Source organism: Pogona vitticeps, chromosome 6, assembly GCF_051106095.1.
Source record: "Pogona vitticeps strain Pit_001003342236 chromosome 6, PviZW2.1, whole genome shotgun sequence".
Classification (NCBI taxonomy): domain Eukaryota; kingdom Metazoa; phylum Chordata; class Lepidosauria; order Squamata; family Agamidae; genus Pogona; species Pogona vitticeps.
This window is the reverse complement of record NC_135788.1, coordinates 68,232,058-68,247,841: the sequence shown is the minus strand read 5'-3', so window position 1 is coordinate 68,247,841 and position 15,784 is coordinate 68,232,058. Positions and strand designations below refer to the sequence as shown.

Genomic DNA, 15,784 nt, shown 5'->3' with positions numbered 1-15,784 from the left:
TATTATATCAGAAGAATCTTGGACAAAGATTATGGACTGCACAAACTTATAAATTAGTATTGGCCAATTGAAGCGAGATGTATTAAAAACAGTTCGTAGATGTTTCATTCTTCATCGTGGTCTTCTGTGAATGCACACAACAAGGGTTAATCAGCGCCAGCGATGATCTCCTCGGAACGTTCTAGAGCTTAAATAAAAGAAACAAAGTTGTAGGTCATTCCTACTGCGCATGCTCCTCCCACCCCCTCCTCAGTTCCATTTCTCCGCCGGACGAACTGGTTCTCTTCGGCTAGAGCTCTGTTATTTCACTTACTATTCTCTGGTTTTTTTGGCTTTTTTGACCCTTGGCAAGGCAATTCGGCTATTCTACTCTCTCCTGTCCTGACTTGGCTCGGTTTGTGGACTTTGAACTCTGGTTTTCCCTCGTTTGGCGAGCTCGGGTTTTTCCCGCCCTTTTCAACGGTCTCCGTTGCAGGGCGTTGGTGCGTTTTCAGCTTATGTCCCCCTCCGGTCCCTTTAGCCGGTGCATAAGCTGTGATAGAAAGCTCCCCTTCCAGGACCGGCACGAAAAGTGTCTTTTTTGTCTCGCGGAATCCCATTCTCCCCAGGATTGCAGGCATTGTAGGGCTTTTACTAAGCCAGCCCTCCGTGCTCGCCAGCAGCGCTTAAAATTTCATCTCTGGAGCGCTGCGTTGGCTGCCTCAGAGCCGTCCCTTATGGAGCTTCCCGGTGCGGCAGTTTCCCCGTCCACCTCAAGTAATCTGCCTCAACCTCCTGCCTCTAAGGCTTCTAAGAGGGCTACAGACAAACCTGATAAAAATTCATCCAAGGAGCCGTCCTCTTCTAAGTCTGCGAAGAATAAGCCTGTAAAGCAGACAAAAAAGAGAGCTGTTAAGCGCTTGGGAACGATAGAGGAGTTACCTTCTGTCTCGCCCTCCCTACGTTCCCCTGCATTGGAGGAGCCTTCACAAGACAAGGAGTCCTTGTTTGGGGTATCCGCTTCTCTACCCCCAGGACAGTCTGAGCCACCCAGGATCCCGGGAACCGCTTCCCCAACACCTATTCGGCTTGCTGCAGCCACCGCAAGCTTGGTGTCTCCGCCCAACAGCCCTGAGTCTATTGGGCGGGCGTCTTCGGCTCACTCCTCCACTTCGGCTTCCTCGACACCGCCGCCGCCGCCGCGGAAGAGGTCTCGCAAAACTAAACATATTTCCAAGCGACGGCATCGATCACCCCTTCGCCATTCTCGGCGCCGACGTCACTCGTCAGATGACTCGTCTTTGTCATCCTCCCTGCCGAGGAAGCATCGACGTCGACACCGACGGCGCTACACCTCCTCTTCGCCCTCGACTTCGCAGGACAGGCGTCGACGCCGAAGGAGGGCAAAATACATCTATGTTTCTTCCTCCTCGTCTTCATCTCCACCAAGGAAGCACCGACGTCGTCACCACTTCGACGTCGAGGAGCTTTCGCGACCTGCTCTGCTTACCGACCACCCCAGGGGTGTTACTGCCCCTGTTTCATCTGTGACGTCTGTCGCCGCCGACCCTCAGCGTCTTTCTACAGCGGATTTCCGACCTGAGCTTCGAGCTCGCAAAAAAGGACATTCTCCCTTATCAGAAGAAGGGGCTCCCTTTTCGGACAGTTTCTCTGATTCTGAGGAGGAACCTCCTCCTCCAGAGGACAAGGAGGATTTGCCAGTGGGTGACACTGTGGGTTCCGACACGGGTGACCCCCATGCATCCTCTCCGTCGGAAGACTTCTCATCTTACTCACAGATGCTCGCACGAATGGCCAAGGTCCTTAAACTACAAATGGACACACCAGCTCCTCCAGAGGAGGACCTCATTTTTGGAGATATTAATAGTGAACGGTCTCCTCCTCCCACTCTGTCTTACCTTTCTGTTCTTACTACTATCATCAAGGATTTTTGGGATCAACCTTCTACGACGCCTGCACTATCTCGGCGCACTGAGAATCTTTATCGTGTGTCTGGGGAGGATTCCAAGTTTCTCCTGAAACATCCTATACCCAATTCCTTGATTGTTGAGACTAGTTGCACCAGACCAACAGGGAAGTCGCACGTTACCCCCACTAATAAGGAGGGGAAAAAGCTTGAGGTTCTTGGCAGGAAGATTTATTCTCTGATCGCTTTTATTCTCAGAGTGGCGAATTACCAAACTGCTCTGGGAGCTTATCAGAAGCAATTATGGCTAAAAACTTTGCCGGGTTTGCGGTTAATACCTGAGGATATCAGACAAGATTTTCTCAATACCTACGAGGAAGCACAGACTGTTTCAAAGTATCTTCGTATAGCTACTAGACATTCTGTAGAAGCTGCAGCTAGAATTTTAATGTCGGCTGTTACTCTCCGTAGGCACGCCTGGCTGCGAGCTGCCAATATTCTGGATGATGTCAAGGTGAAAGTTGAAAATTTGCCATTTGACGCCTCTGGTCTTTTTAATGAAAAGACCGACTCCCACTTGGAGGAATTACACAAGGCAAAAAAGACTGCCAAATCTTACTATATTCAGCCTCAACCGAAGTTTAACAGGTACCAATGGAAGAAACCTTACAGCCAATATGGACAAGGCTCTCAGTTCAAACAGTTTAAGCCTCAGTCGCAGGCTAGGTCTTCCAATACTGCTTCTTCTTCTAATACTTACCGCTCTCAGCATTCCCAGCGCCGTCAGGGATTCAAACAACCTGTCAAGAAATCAAAACAGTACCTTTGACCCAGTCATCTCAGCTCCGCTTTATCATACAACAAGGCTTTCTCCGTATCTAAAAAATTGGTCCGTTATTACAAACGATTCTTGGGTACTAAACATTGTTCAGTACGGATATCTCATGGAGTTTCTCGACTACCCTCCTCTAGGGCAGGTTCTTCCTACACCATCCGACCCTGCTCTAGAGGAGGAAGTTCATTCCCTTCTTCTGAAAGGAGCCATTCAAAGGGTACCAGCAAGAGACGTCAGGAACGGCTTTTATTCAAAGTATTTTGCCGTTCCCAAGAAAGACGGCGGCATCAGACCGATTTTGGACTTACGACTGCTCAATACTTACCTCTGTCCACGAAAATTCCGGATGGTCACTCTGGAACAAATAATTCACCTCTTAACAAAGGGCAATTGGTTTCTTGTCATAGACCTAAAGGACGCTTACTTTCATATTACGATTCACCCTCAACATCGGAAGTACCTCAGGTTTCTGTTTCAGGATGCCATTTACCAATTTCTTGCCCTCCCGTTTGGCTTGGCTACGGCTCCCAGAACTTTCACAAAATGCATGTCTCCAGTCGCGGCTTACCTTCGTCTCAACGGGGTCCAGGTGTTCCCGTACATAGACGATTGGTTAGTGGTCTCCAAGTCCAGACGTCAGGCCCTGCAAGACAAAGCATTCGTCCTTCATGTTCTACGCAATCTAGGACTCACAGTCAACTTAAGAAAGTCGCATCTTACTCCATCTCAGGTCATAAGTTACATCGGAGCAAGGCTCGATGCGAGGAAGGGGCGCGTCTTTCTTCCAGCAGAAAGACGTCGAAAGATACGCAAGGCAATAAGGAAATTTCGCCCAGGGACAACCGTGTCAGCAAGACACGCCCAACATCTGCTCGGCCTCATGGCGTCAACAACACCAGGGTTGGCCCATGCCCGACTAAAACTCAGATCCCTTCAGGTCTGGCTCCTGTCCCTGTTCAATCCGGAGACAGATCATCCACACAAGAGGCTTCTAGTCACTCAGGAGCTTGCCTCACAGCTCAAGTGGTGGACCTACCCTCCACACCTGAAAATAGGGAGACCCTTTCGGCAGCTTCAACTCACTGTACAGGTGACCACAGATGCGAGCCCGGTGGGTTGGGGTGCGCATTGTGGCCACCACAGGATTCATGCATTGTGGAATTCAGAGGAGCGGTCACTTCACATCAATCATTTGGAGGTCCTTGCCATCCTCAAAGCACTCAAGACGTTCTTGCCCCTAGTACACGGCCGTGGTGTTCAGATAGCCACGGACAACACCACGGCCATGTACTATGTGAACAAGCAAGGCGGAACACGTTCGAAGTCCCTGCTGTTACTTGCGGTGATGCTATGGGAATGGTGCTACAAACACCATGTTTTTCCAGTGGCTGTGCATATTGCAACGGAGGACAACACGATAGCAGACGAATTGAGTCGCCGCGTGGCGCAGACACACGAGTGGCAACTCGACGACAACGTATTCCAGTTCCTGTGTCGCCGCTGGGGCACCCCGGTCATCGATGTCTTTGCTACCACTCACAACAAGAAGTGTCTTCTTTATGCATCCAGAGCCGGACGGGGAGTCGGGTCCTCCGGGGATGCTTTCATGATAAGGTGGACCATGGGTTTAGTTTACCTGTTCCCGCCGTTTCCGTTAGTTCAGAGGACCTTACTCAAGATCCAGTACGACGGAGCGGACGCCATCCTTGTAGCACCCTTCTGGCCCCGCCAGCCATGGTTCCACAGGTTGATGTCGATGTCCCACGAGGCGGTCCGGCTCCCTCTTCATCCTCATCTTTTGACACAGGATGCGGGCAAGATACTTCACCCGGACTTAGAAACCCTTCACCTAACTGCGTGGAGGATATCCCGCAGATAAGGGAAGTTCTAGTCATGTCCAAAAAACCATCCACCACGAAACTGTATAGTTACAAATGGAAAGGTTTTTTGAAATTCACAGCTTCTAGAGGACTCGTTGCTTCTCCAGTCAGCTTGTCTACGTTGCTCCTTTTTCTTCGTTATCTTTTCGACTTTAACCTTTCTGTTTCTACTTTGAAGGTTTATATAGCGGCGATTGTTTCCTTTCAGCCGCCTGGTTCGTCGGCTTCTCGTCTGTTCTCACATCCGACTGTTAAGAACTTTTTAAAAGGTGTAGTGAATCTTCGGCCTCCAACTAAGTTGCCTGTACCTCAGTGGTCCCTGCAATTAGTGCTGCATGCCCTCATGAGACCTCCCTTTGAGCCAATGGCTACATGTGACTTAAAACTTTTATCTCTCAAATCCCTTTTTCTAGTGGCCATTACGTCTGCCCGCAGGGCTGGTGAATTGGCGGCGCTTCGGGTGGATCAACCCTATCTTCAATTTTTTAAGGAGAAAGTTGTTCTGCATACGGATGTCTCCTTTCTTCCTAAGGTTGTTTCTCAGTTCCATCTGAATCAACCCTTGATTTTACCTACCTTGTTTCCGAATCCGTCTGATGATACTGAGCGCATGCTTCATATGTTGGACGTTAGAAGAGCCCTTGCCTTTTATGTTTCTCGGACAAAGCAATTCCGTTTATCCACTAGGCTTTTCCTGTGTTACTTTGGTTCAAAAAAGGGGCTACCAGCTTCACCGTCCACCTTGTCCAGGTGGCTAGTCTCCACAATCTCACTAGCCTATCAGCTTACGCACCAGACTCCTCCCGATGGACTTCGAGCTCATTCTACGAGGGCAGTGGCCTCATCTACCGCTCTGCTGCGTGGCATTGATGTCCCGGATATTTGCCGCACTGCCACGTGGTCTAACGTCTCTACGTTTGTTGCCCATTACAGACTGGACTTGAGAGCTCGGAAAGAGGCGTCCTTCGGGAAAGCAGTATTAACATCTGTACTCCAGTGACGTCCCTCCGCCTGGTGAGTAGCTAGCTAGTCACCCTTGTTGTGTGCATTCACAGAAGACCACGATGAAGAAAGACGGGCTACTTACCTGTAACCATGGTTCTTCAAGTGGTCATTCTGTGAATTCACACAATCCCACCCTGCCTCCCCACTATCCGTCACTGGCATTTACAGTATTGCTCTGCTCAGTGTACTGAGGTTCTAGTGGCGGATAAATGGAACTGAGGAGGGGGTGGGAGGAGCATGCGCAGTAGGAATGACCTACAACTTTGTTTCTTTTATTTAAGCTCTAGAACGTTCCGAGGAGATCATCGCTGGCGCTGATTAACCCTTGTTGTGTGAATTCACAGAATGACCACTTGAAGAACCATGGTTACAGGTAAGTAACCCGTCTTTTCTCCCTATAAAACCTTATGAAATTAATAAGGCAATACCAGACAGATGTTGGAGAAACTGCTTTTAAAGGATCATAGGAACATAGGTTCTTCTTTGTGGCCTCTGTGAATCACACCCTGGAAGATCTGTGCCTGTGCGGAGCCTCATGGGAACGTTCTAGAGCTTCTGCGGTAGCAAAAATATATTAGAATAAGGCCCCTCCCCCCTCGTATAAGTACCTTGGTGCCAAGGCTTCCCTTTCAGTTTCTTTCAACCGCCACGTTGAGAGCCTCATAGTTCTGGTTCTCTGAGTAAAAGAGAAAGAGAGTTTATTCTTGATTCCTTCCTGTTATCAATTTTTTTTCCTTTAAACTTTTAGCTCAAATTCATTATCATCAGAGATATTTTCCTTTCTACTTTGCTCAGCATCTGGCCGCAGCACCCCCCCCCCCCATCATCGTTTTTTCTCCTCAACTTATTTTCTCCTATTCATGGCCCCTTTGGGCCCGTTTAAACACTGCGTGGTCTGTGATAACAAAATACCACTCTCCGATGGCCACGCCAAGTGACTTTTTTGCTTGGGAGAGGCACACCAGATGTCCTCCTGCCAGCATTGTAAGAACTTCAAGTGCAGAGTCCTCCATTCTCTCTTATCCAGATTAAAACTCTGTCTTTGGGAACAATCCCTTCAACCAACCAAAATGGTCCAACCTCCTTTTAAGGCCACCTCACAAACCAAAGCAATGGAGAAGGCTCTTTCTGAAGCCTCAAAATAACGTCCATCGACCACACCATCCCATTCTGACACCCCATCTACTTCATCTGAAACTTTAAAAACCCATAAATTGCAATGCTCAATATCGAAATCCTTGATATCGAAGCCCTCCACTAAACGTCAAATGTCCACCGAAGCCTCTTCAGTTCCGGAGCCCTCTTCGCCTAAAAGATCTAAAGAGCATAAATGTAAAGCTGCAGTCATCCCTCAGCAGCCTCAACAAACCACCGACTCAATCTCTATTGGTTCGCCTTCTGACGATGACGGAATCCCCCTCATCAACCCTATTCCCAATCACCGGAATGGGATGACAAAGTTGATTGATTAACATCTTCTCCTCCCAGTCCTCAACACTCTGTTCTATCGAGCAACCCTTCCGCAGTTGCTTCACCTGACAGGGTCGGCTCCGAACAATGACTAGAGACCATACTTTGTTTGGTAACATCTCATCGTCCACCATGACTGCCTCAGAGACATCGGCCCCAACAGTCCCTGGAGCCGTCTATTTCATCATGCGTGGCTCAGACCCATGTTCAGTACTCTCACTGAGAGTTGCCATTTGCCTCAACTAGTACTCGACCAGACAAACCGCAACCGCCAATCAGCCAGTTGCTCTATCCAGCTCAGCCATACCTTCTCATGGTGGGCCTCAATCTTGACAGCCATTGGTTTCGAAACGGCCATATCACCATGACCCACATGGACTCCAACCTGCTTCCTACCTGGCACCTAAAAGACCCAGGACGGTCAAGCAATTTTCTTCTAAGCACAAGGCATTTACAGCTCCAGCCTCCCGATATTTTCCCGCTAATCCAGATGAGGGAAATCATTCCTCTCGCTTGGCATCTCCAGCGTCTATATACTCCACTGCTTTACCAGCTCAACTACCTCCGTTTCGACATCACCAAGACACAGGCTCTGGTATCAATGATCCTCAATATCCATCCTGGTCCATCGACACTCGTACTGTCCCTCTATCGATGCACAATTTCCATTGCCCAATAGAACCAAACCAGCGAACTCAGCATCACTATGACCCCGAGTTCAACACAGAAGTTCAACCATATCAAATGATGTCCATGGACACTTGGATGACATCTCTCAGTATCAAAATCCTTAACACTGGCAAATGCTCATGTATATGCTGACTGTATTGACATCAAGCCACAACTGTCAATACTATGACACTTCACCTATCGACACCGAAGTTGATCGACAATCTGTCGACTCCCAATATGATCCCAATTATTCTGATCACGGATCCAGGCCTCAGACAATGTCAGTATTACTTACTTCACCAGAATCCAGCCTTGTCGATGCCGACCCACCATCAGTGGCAGAAGACTTCCAAACTTACGCCCAACTTATGATCCATATGGCTAAGTCTCTCAATTTCCAAATCCACCGTCCTTCAACAGAACCGGCCTACCGTCTATATGACCCTATCTCTAAAGATACAACTACTCGACTACAGATCTTGATGCTTTGTCTCTACTCAGCACCGCTCAACGATCCTGGACAAAACCAGCCTCTTCCCATACCATGTCTAAATGAATCGGTAACCTCTATGGAGTTCATGATCGTGGAGCTCTATTTCTTCAGAAACAACCAGCTCCAAACTCTATTTTTGTCAAAGCCTCACAATCCAGATCTCAATATTGACAAACCCTCATATCACCAAATAAAGACAGTAGAAGGATTGACTCAGTGGGAAGATGGCCTTATTCATCAGCAGTGTTCACCATGCATGTCGCTAACTACCAGAGAGCCAGGGTGCATATCAATGTTTCATTTGGGACAATATGTCAATCTGTGTTGAATTTTTACCAGAAGATAAAAAAGTACTTGCCCATACCTTTCAACAAGGAAGGTCTTTCAATTGCCAAACAACAGATGCTTCCTGCTAGGCACACGGTAGATGCCACAGCAAAGTCAATGGCCACTTCAGTAGCCTTATGATGTTTCTCTTGGCTAAGGACAGCTGGCCTGACTGAGGATGCCCACGCATGTATCAAAGACCTTCCATTTGATGGTGCAGGCCTCTTTAATGCTGAAACTGATGATATTTTGGAAAACGTGCAAAAGAAAAGATCAGCAGCTAGACGTTGGGGTGTTTATCCATCTTACCAACAATGCCCCCAACAAAATCAATGGAGACAACCATACAACTCATATAAAAAATTCCAACGTGATCTCCAAAACAAGCATCTTATACATCCTATTTCAGAAATCAAAGAAATATACCCCGCCAATAACCCATTACTAGGCGCAACAACCACAAGCCCAAATATCAGGTTTGGCGCTCCCATGACCAAGTTCGCACACCACTCCACCCATCCTGCCCTCTGGAAACACCTACCTGTCTGGGAATCCATCACTACAATGCCTGGGTACTGTCCATCATCCGCGACGGCTACTGCATCTGTTTCTTCCAACTTCCTCCAGCAACACACGTCATCACTCCACCATCTCCAACCCTACAAGAGGAAATAAAAAGTTTAGTCCTAAAAGATGCCATACAACCCATCCCACAACACAACAAAGATTTTTTCTCCTGCTATTTCACCGTACCCAAAAAGGATGGGGGTCTTCGCCCTATCTTAGACCTATGAAAGTTAAACAAATACAACAGTGCCACAAAGTATGGTTACCCTCAAATCAGTTCTCCCGTTACTCCACAAAAATGACTGGTTCACTGTCATAGGTCTCAAAGATGCATGCTTCCATATTTCCATACATCCCTCACACAGAAAATTCCTTCAATTTCAAGCCTACCAATTCAAAAGACTTCCTTTCAGACTTGCAACAGCTCCAGGAGTATTCACCAAGTCTATGGCACCAGTAGCTGCTTACCTCAGGTTGCAAAAAATTCTCATATTTCCATGTATCAATGATTGGCTCCTTGCAGTTCATTCCTGTTGCAAGGCCCGATGAGACACTCAGTTCACCCTTATCCTCCTTCACTATCTCAGGCTCGCTGTCAATGAAGAAAAATCAGAATTGAAACCTATAAAGATTATTAATTATAAAGGCGCATGCATAGATTTCACACAAGCTCATGCTTTCCTTCCTCCAGACAAGAGAGAAAATCTCATCAGATTACTTGAAGTTTTCACCTCTCATGCTACGGTACCGCCTTGACTGTGCAACGTGTATTAGGCACCATGGCCACCATGACTTCAGTAGTGCAGCATACAAGTCTCAAGATGAGATCTTTTCAGTCATGGTTTCTTGCCTTTTTCGACTCGCTCACAGACCCTCCTCACACTCTTTTAAGGGTCACCCTAGAACTCGCCGCCCAACTTAAATGGAACAGATTCAAATCTTTCTCTGAAGCTTCTTTATTGCCTTCTATCAACCTATCACTTGCTACTGTTCTACATTTTTTGCTTCATCTCAAGTCTAGCAGCCTTTCCCTCTCTTCCTTGAGAGTTTACCTCTCCACCATAGTTTTTTATCAGCCCCCTAACTCTCCGGCAGCTCATTTCTTCAAGCATCCAAGATTGAAACATTTTCTTAAAGGTCTATCTCATATCTACCCAGATACTCACCTGCCTTCCCTGCAATGGTCACTAACACTAGTACTGCACAACTTACTAAAGGTCCTTTCAAGCCTTTAACTTCAACTGATTTATGGCTACATTAAAACAGTTTTCCTCATCGCCATCACCTCAGCTCAACAAGCTATTGATTTAGTGGCCTTACATCACGACTATCCTTACACTGGTGCCTCGCTAGATGATGATAATCCGTTCCACTGAAATCGCTGTTTAGCAAAATCATTGTCTAGCAAAAGGCATTTCCCCATTGGAATACATTGAAACCTGTTTAATGCATCCCAATGGGGAAGAATAGTCGTTGTCTAGCGAAGATTGGCCATAGGAAAGCCGCTTTGCGAACCACCTATCAGCTGTTTAAATCGCTGTCTTGTGAAGCTTAGGTCCCAAAAACACTTGTTTTGTGAGCGCGGCGGGAGCTGTCAAAATTGTTGTCTAGCGAAAATCAGTTTGCAAAGCAGGGACCAAACATTGTCCAGCGAAATTCCCCCATAGGAATCACTGTTTTGCGAATTGCTATAGCGATCGCAAAAAGTCAGCGTCTAGCGAAAAAACTGTCATGCGGGGTAACTGTCTAGCGAGGCACCACTGTATTTACATTTTTTTTCCAGACAAATTCAAACTATCCATGGATATTTCTTTCCTCCCGAAAGTAGTATCTCAATTCCATCTCTCTCAGCCATTTTTTCTTCCTTCCTTCTTCCCATCACCATCCACAACTCAAGAAAGCATCCTCCATACTTTAGATGTTAGGCGAGCCCTTGCCTTTTATGTCCAACGCACCCAACCTTTCAGGCGTTCACCTTGAGTTTTCATAAGTCACCAACCACCTATTAAAGGTCATCACGTGGTGTCTCAAACTATATCCAGATGGGTCGCTTCAACCATTCACCTCACATATCAGCTGGCATGCAAACCAGTCCCAAAGTTGATTCACCCTCACTCCACCAGAGCAGTGGAGACCTCTACGGCATTCTTACACAGCATACCTCTTCCAGACATCTGTGCCTTTACCACCTGGGCACAGCCGTCCACTTTCATCCAGCATTATAGACTTGATCTCTGGCAGAAGTCTGATGTGGCCTTTGGAAGTGCTTTTCTAGTCTCTACCTTGGCGTGACACCCTTCCTCTGGGTAAGACAGCTTTTTAGTCACCCAGGGTTGATTCTCAGAGGCCATGAAGAAGAACGACAGGTTACCCACCTGTAATTGTAGTTCTTTGAGTGGACCTCTGTGATTCACACATCCCGCCTGTCCTCCCCACTGCCACGCCATTCTGCTTAATGTAGCGGCATTTGACACAAGTGAAAAGGGGAGCCTTGGCACCAAGGTACTTATACGAGGGGGGAGGGGCCTTATTCTAATGTTTTTTTCTTAATGCAGAAGCTCTAGAACTGTCTGTGCGCAGGCACAGATCATCCATGGTGTGAATCACAGAGGTGCACTCGAAGAACTACAATTACAGGTGGGTAACCTGTCAATCTCCCGTTTGATTGTCCGATTATTGGGGAAGTTAACACAGCCAGAAATAATCCCTAATGAAACTTTACTATTCTCATTATTCACTGGAGATAATGAGAATTTATCTGATAAAGAGTTTGTGGTGATCTTTGTAAGGGCTGTGATAACTGAAATTGCCCAAACTTGGAAAAATAATCAAGAACTTTCATTTTGAATATATTTGGATAGGATGTGAGCATAGCATTGGTGGGGAAAATGACTGTGTTAGACTACTTAGAGGAGAGATAAGAATATAATTTCATTAAAAGTTGTCACCATTTGTAGGTTATTGGTCTGGAGTTAAATAGTGAGGACAGCATTTTGAGATGTTGGGTGGAGTACTAGTCTGCTGTCTTTTAAGCTTGATAGAATGCATGTGTTAGTGGATTATAGGAATGGATTGTATTACTGACTGTTGTGTTTGTACTTTAATAGGTATTGGGTTATAAGTTTTGTATTATTATCACTATAACCGTTTTTGTTGTGTTCGTGCTTTAATGGGTATTGGGTTATACATTTTATATCATAATCCCTATAATGCTTTTTGTTATTTCCAAGGATTGTCAATAAATGTGTACAAATTTCAAAAAAGAAAGAAAGAAAAGAAAAGAAAAATTAGCACAGTTATGATAGTGGATGCTTCCATGGACTAGAAGTCATGTGATGCTTGAAATGTTACTATCCTCAAGTTGTATGCATATACAGTAGTAACTCGGTTTGTGAACGCCTCAGTTTACGTAATTTTTGGTTTATGAACCGAAATCCATAAGAAATAAAGCCCTGGTTTATGTTGTTTTTCTTTTTTCTTTTTGCACTACGAAAGGGTTTTCCCAGGGCGCATTGCGCCTATAGTGCCACCCCTTTCATAGTGCAGTTGGCATTTCCGTTTGCAAAATTTCTGTGCTATTCACATGGCTGCAGAGGGAAAAAATGTAAGTGGTGTGTTCAAAGGCTGATGAAATATAAAAATGCAGACTGAAATGAATAAGTTAAAGCTTAAAAGTATCTAAAATAAGGTCTTTGAACGTTCTCAACAGCAGTAATGGCACAATCACCATAGCCATGCCTTTAACGTGTCTAGATTTTTCTTCTAAATAATTACAACCCCTCTTCTCCCCACAGAGTTAAGAACAATTTTATTTATATTTTAACAGTTTTTTAAAAAAAATAAAGTAATAAACATTAAACTTATTGTATCCTTCTAATTTCAGGTCTGCTCCCTCACAGTTGGTTGCCATTATTTTACAATTTTTAAAGTAATCTTTGTTTCCTTGTCCTCCTAATCATGAACTAATAAGAAAGCAACTTATGCTGAAGATTAATTAGGCAACATCCTTCCACCAATTATCATTTTAATGTTATTCTCTATCAATGCATTCTGTTTTCTTTTCTTTGAGTATTTTTGGTGATAGGGATTCACAGCTGTTATGCCCATCATGATATTGGTTTATCACCTATTGTTAACTTTTTAAAAAAGATTTAAGACATGCAAATAAGTAATGTAGGTATAACTTCATTACTTGTTTTTTTACACTTTCTAAGAATTTGTGTATTTTAGAAGTGATGCTAAGGGCAGCCTTGAGTTTCTCTTTGCATATACATGACCTGACGAAAACCATACAGTAAATGCGTTATTATGAGCTTCTTAATATTCTCGATGTAGCAGAAGCAAAATGTAGTGTTAGGTCTTTAGAGTACCTGTAGTTACTATTTAATTCCATCCAGGTGTTGTCTGTATGTAGAATAAATTGTGAAGAGCACATTAATAAGTTATGAGCAGATACTAATCGTACCAAAATACAAATGCAGCTGAGTAGAAATTGCACATATGAGTTACTCAGTAGAAAGGAAAATTTCAACATTATTAGTGTTTCAGCTACTAATCTTGGTTTTGCTTTAATTTTGAAGAGCGTTACAGAATTCAGAGTGACAGATTAGAAGACCTTTGGCTGGTTACAAAAGAACTCACTCTTCGTCTTGAAGAACATTTTAGAAAACAAAATTGCAAAGACTTTGCATGTACATTTTCTGGCCCAATCCCATTACAAGAATATTTTGAAATAATTGATCAACATTTTGAGGTATACATATCAATATTTGTGGTTTTGTAATTGTGTTTGTACTTGAATTTGTTCAGTTGGTATTTTGAGTTGTTTTGAGTTGTTTTCATAATAGTTTGTATTATATCATTATGCTTATATGGTATATGGGAGCACTGTTTTTGTGAATTAAAGCCTACACTTGTGACCATAAGGACTTACTCCATGGGAAAATAATCAAAATCCACAAATGGGGAATAGTTTTATTAATAGTAGCCAGAGTTCCACAAAAATTCAAGCCCTAGAGTTTTTCAAATATTAAGTAGACTCACAGTGGCTGTTTATCTGGGCCTCACAAAATGCTGTAATGATCCTCTCACTTTTCTCCATGTTATGAAGGAATACCCTGTACGGGTCAGCAAAAAGAACAATAGCTCTAACCCAGTTCTGCATAGGGTTTCTCAATTAGTTCACTGCTTAATTTGCCATGCTTACTCTAATGATCTTTGGCAAACTAAAGATGTATATGTTAAGATTTCTCAAAAATCTTTTTCAGGAAGTGTTTTGAATTTCCAGTGGTAAAATAATTTTACACAGCAGTTTAGTTTAGTAAGTCACACTAGAGTAGGCCCATTGAATCAGTGGGAATTTGGTGAGCAAACTTGTCTATAAGTTCCATTGATTCAATGAACCTACTCTAATTGTGGTTTCTGGATTTCAGTAAGTAGCAACTACCATAGGCCCATTTGAATTAATGGAAAGTATCGAGGAGCTGACTTGAGGTGCAGATTCAGTGGGCCCACTCCAGTGGGAACTTGCAGAACAGAACAAGCTTTATTGTTTAAAACCATAGATCATCACAATATCAACAGCAACACAAAACTGCACTTACTCTGTATATCTATATGTAAATTCAAAATGACATAGTGGGATTGACTGTACAAAGTACAGTGGGGTCTTGACTTAAGAACGGCTCGAGTTAAGAACATTTTGACTTAAGAACCGCTCTCATAGGAAAATATTGACTTGACTTACATACTTAGATTTGAGTTAAGAACTGAAAAAAACCCTCGTGGGAGGCAGGGAAAGTGCAAAATGTGAACTTTCAGTTAACTGTTGGCCAGTGAAAAGGGTGCCTGTCTGCTTCCTCACTCCTCCCAGCATTTAGAGAGTGGATTGGGAGACAGTTTTCAGACTGCCTAGTACTGTACTGCCTGGACTGTATTTTCCCTGCGTTCCCTGAACCTTTCTTGACCTAAGAAAAAAAAAGAAACAAAATATTCCCCCTCTAGTGGTCGAAGGCGGAATAGCAGCTTCCCATTAGTTTCTATGGACGGAAAAGACCAGATACGGATCAAATGGTTTTCAATGCATTCCTATGGGAAATGCAAATTTGACTTGAGAACTTTTTGACTTGAGAACTGCCTTCCAATACGGATTAAGTTCTCAAGTCAAGATCCCACTGTAATATGATATGAATCCATATGAATTTTTGTATTGGAGTGATGGCTGACATATAGTTACAACTGCAGTTCCATGCCATATTTATCTGGAGGTAAATTCTATGCAATTCAATTATGTTTACTTTAGATTATAAATATATAGGATTATAAGGTAAGATGTGTTTTAAATCTTATCTAGCTATGAACACAGAACTTTGTCATTCAAGATAGAGCACAACACATTAAATTGTGATCCCGTACATGTCTACTCAGAAATAGATCCAGTTGAGTAAAGTGAGGCTTAGGTAAAGGTAAAGGTTCCCCTTGACATTTAGTCCAGTCGTGTCTGACTCTAGGGTGCGGTGCTCATCCCCGTTTCCAAGCCATAGAGCCTGCATTTGTCTGAAGACAGTTTCCGTGGTCACATGGCCAGTGCGACTAGACACGGGATGCCGTTACCTTCCCACCAAGGTGAT

At 44.4% G+C, this 15,784-nt stretch overlaps 1 protein-coding gene across 5 annotated transcripts in view; it reads left to right on the top strand.

The window, feature by feature from the left end:
- Positions 1-15,784, top strand: part of BBS9 (Bardet-Biedl syndrome 9) — a 381,302-nt gene that overhangs the window by 125,203 nt on the left and 240,315 nt on the right. For all 5 annotated transcript variants that reach the window (XM_073003801.2, XM_073003799.2, XM_073003802.2 and 2 more), the window contains exon 17: positions 13,736-13,908. In XM_073003801.2, the coding sequence (XP_072859902.1) occupies positions 13,736-13,908 (173 nt within the window). The remainder of the gene's footprint in view (positions 1-13,735; positions 13,909-15,784) is intronic.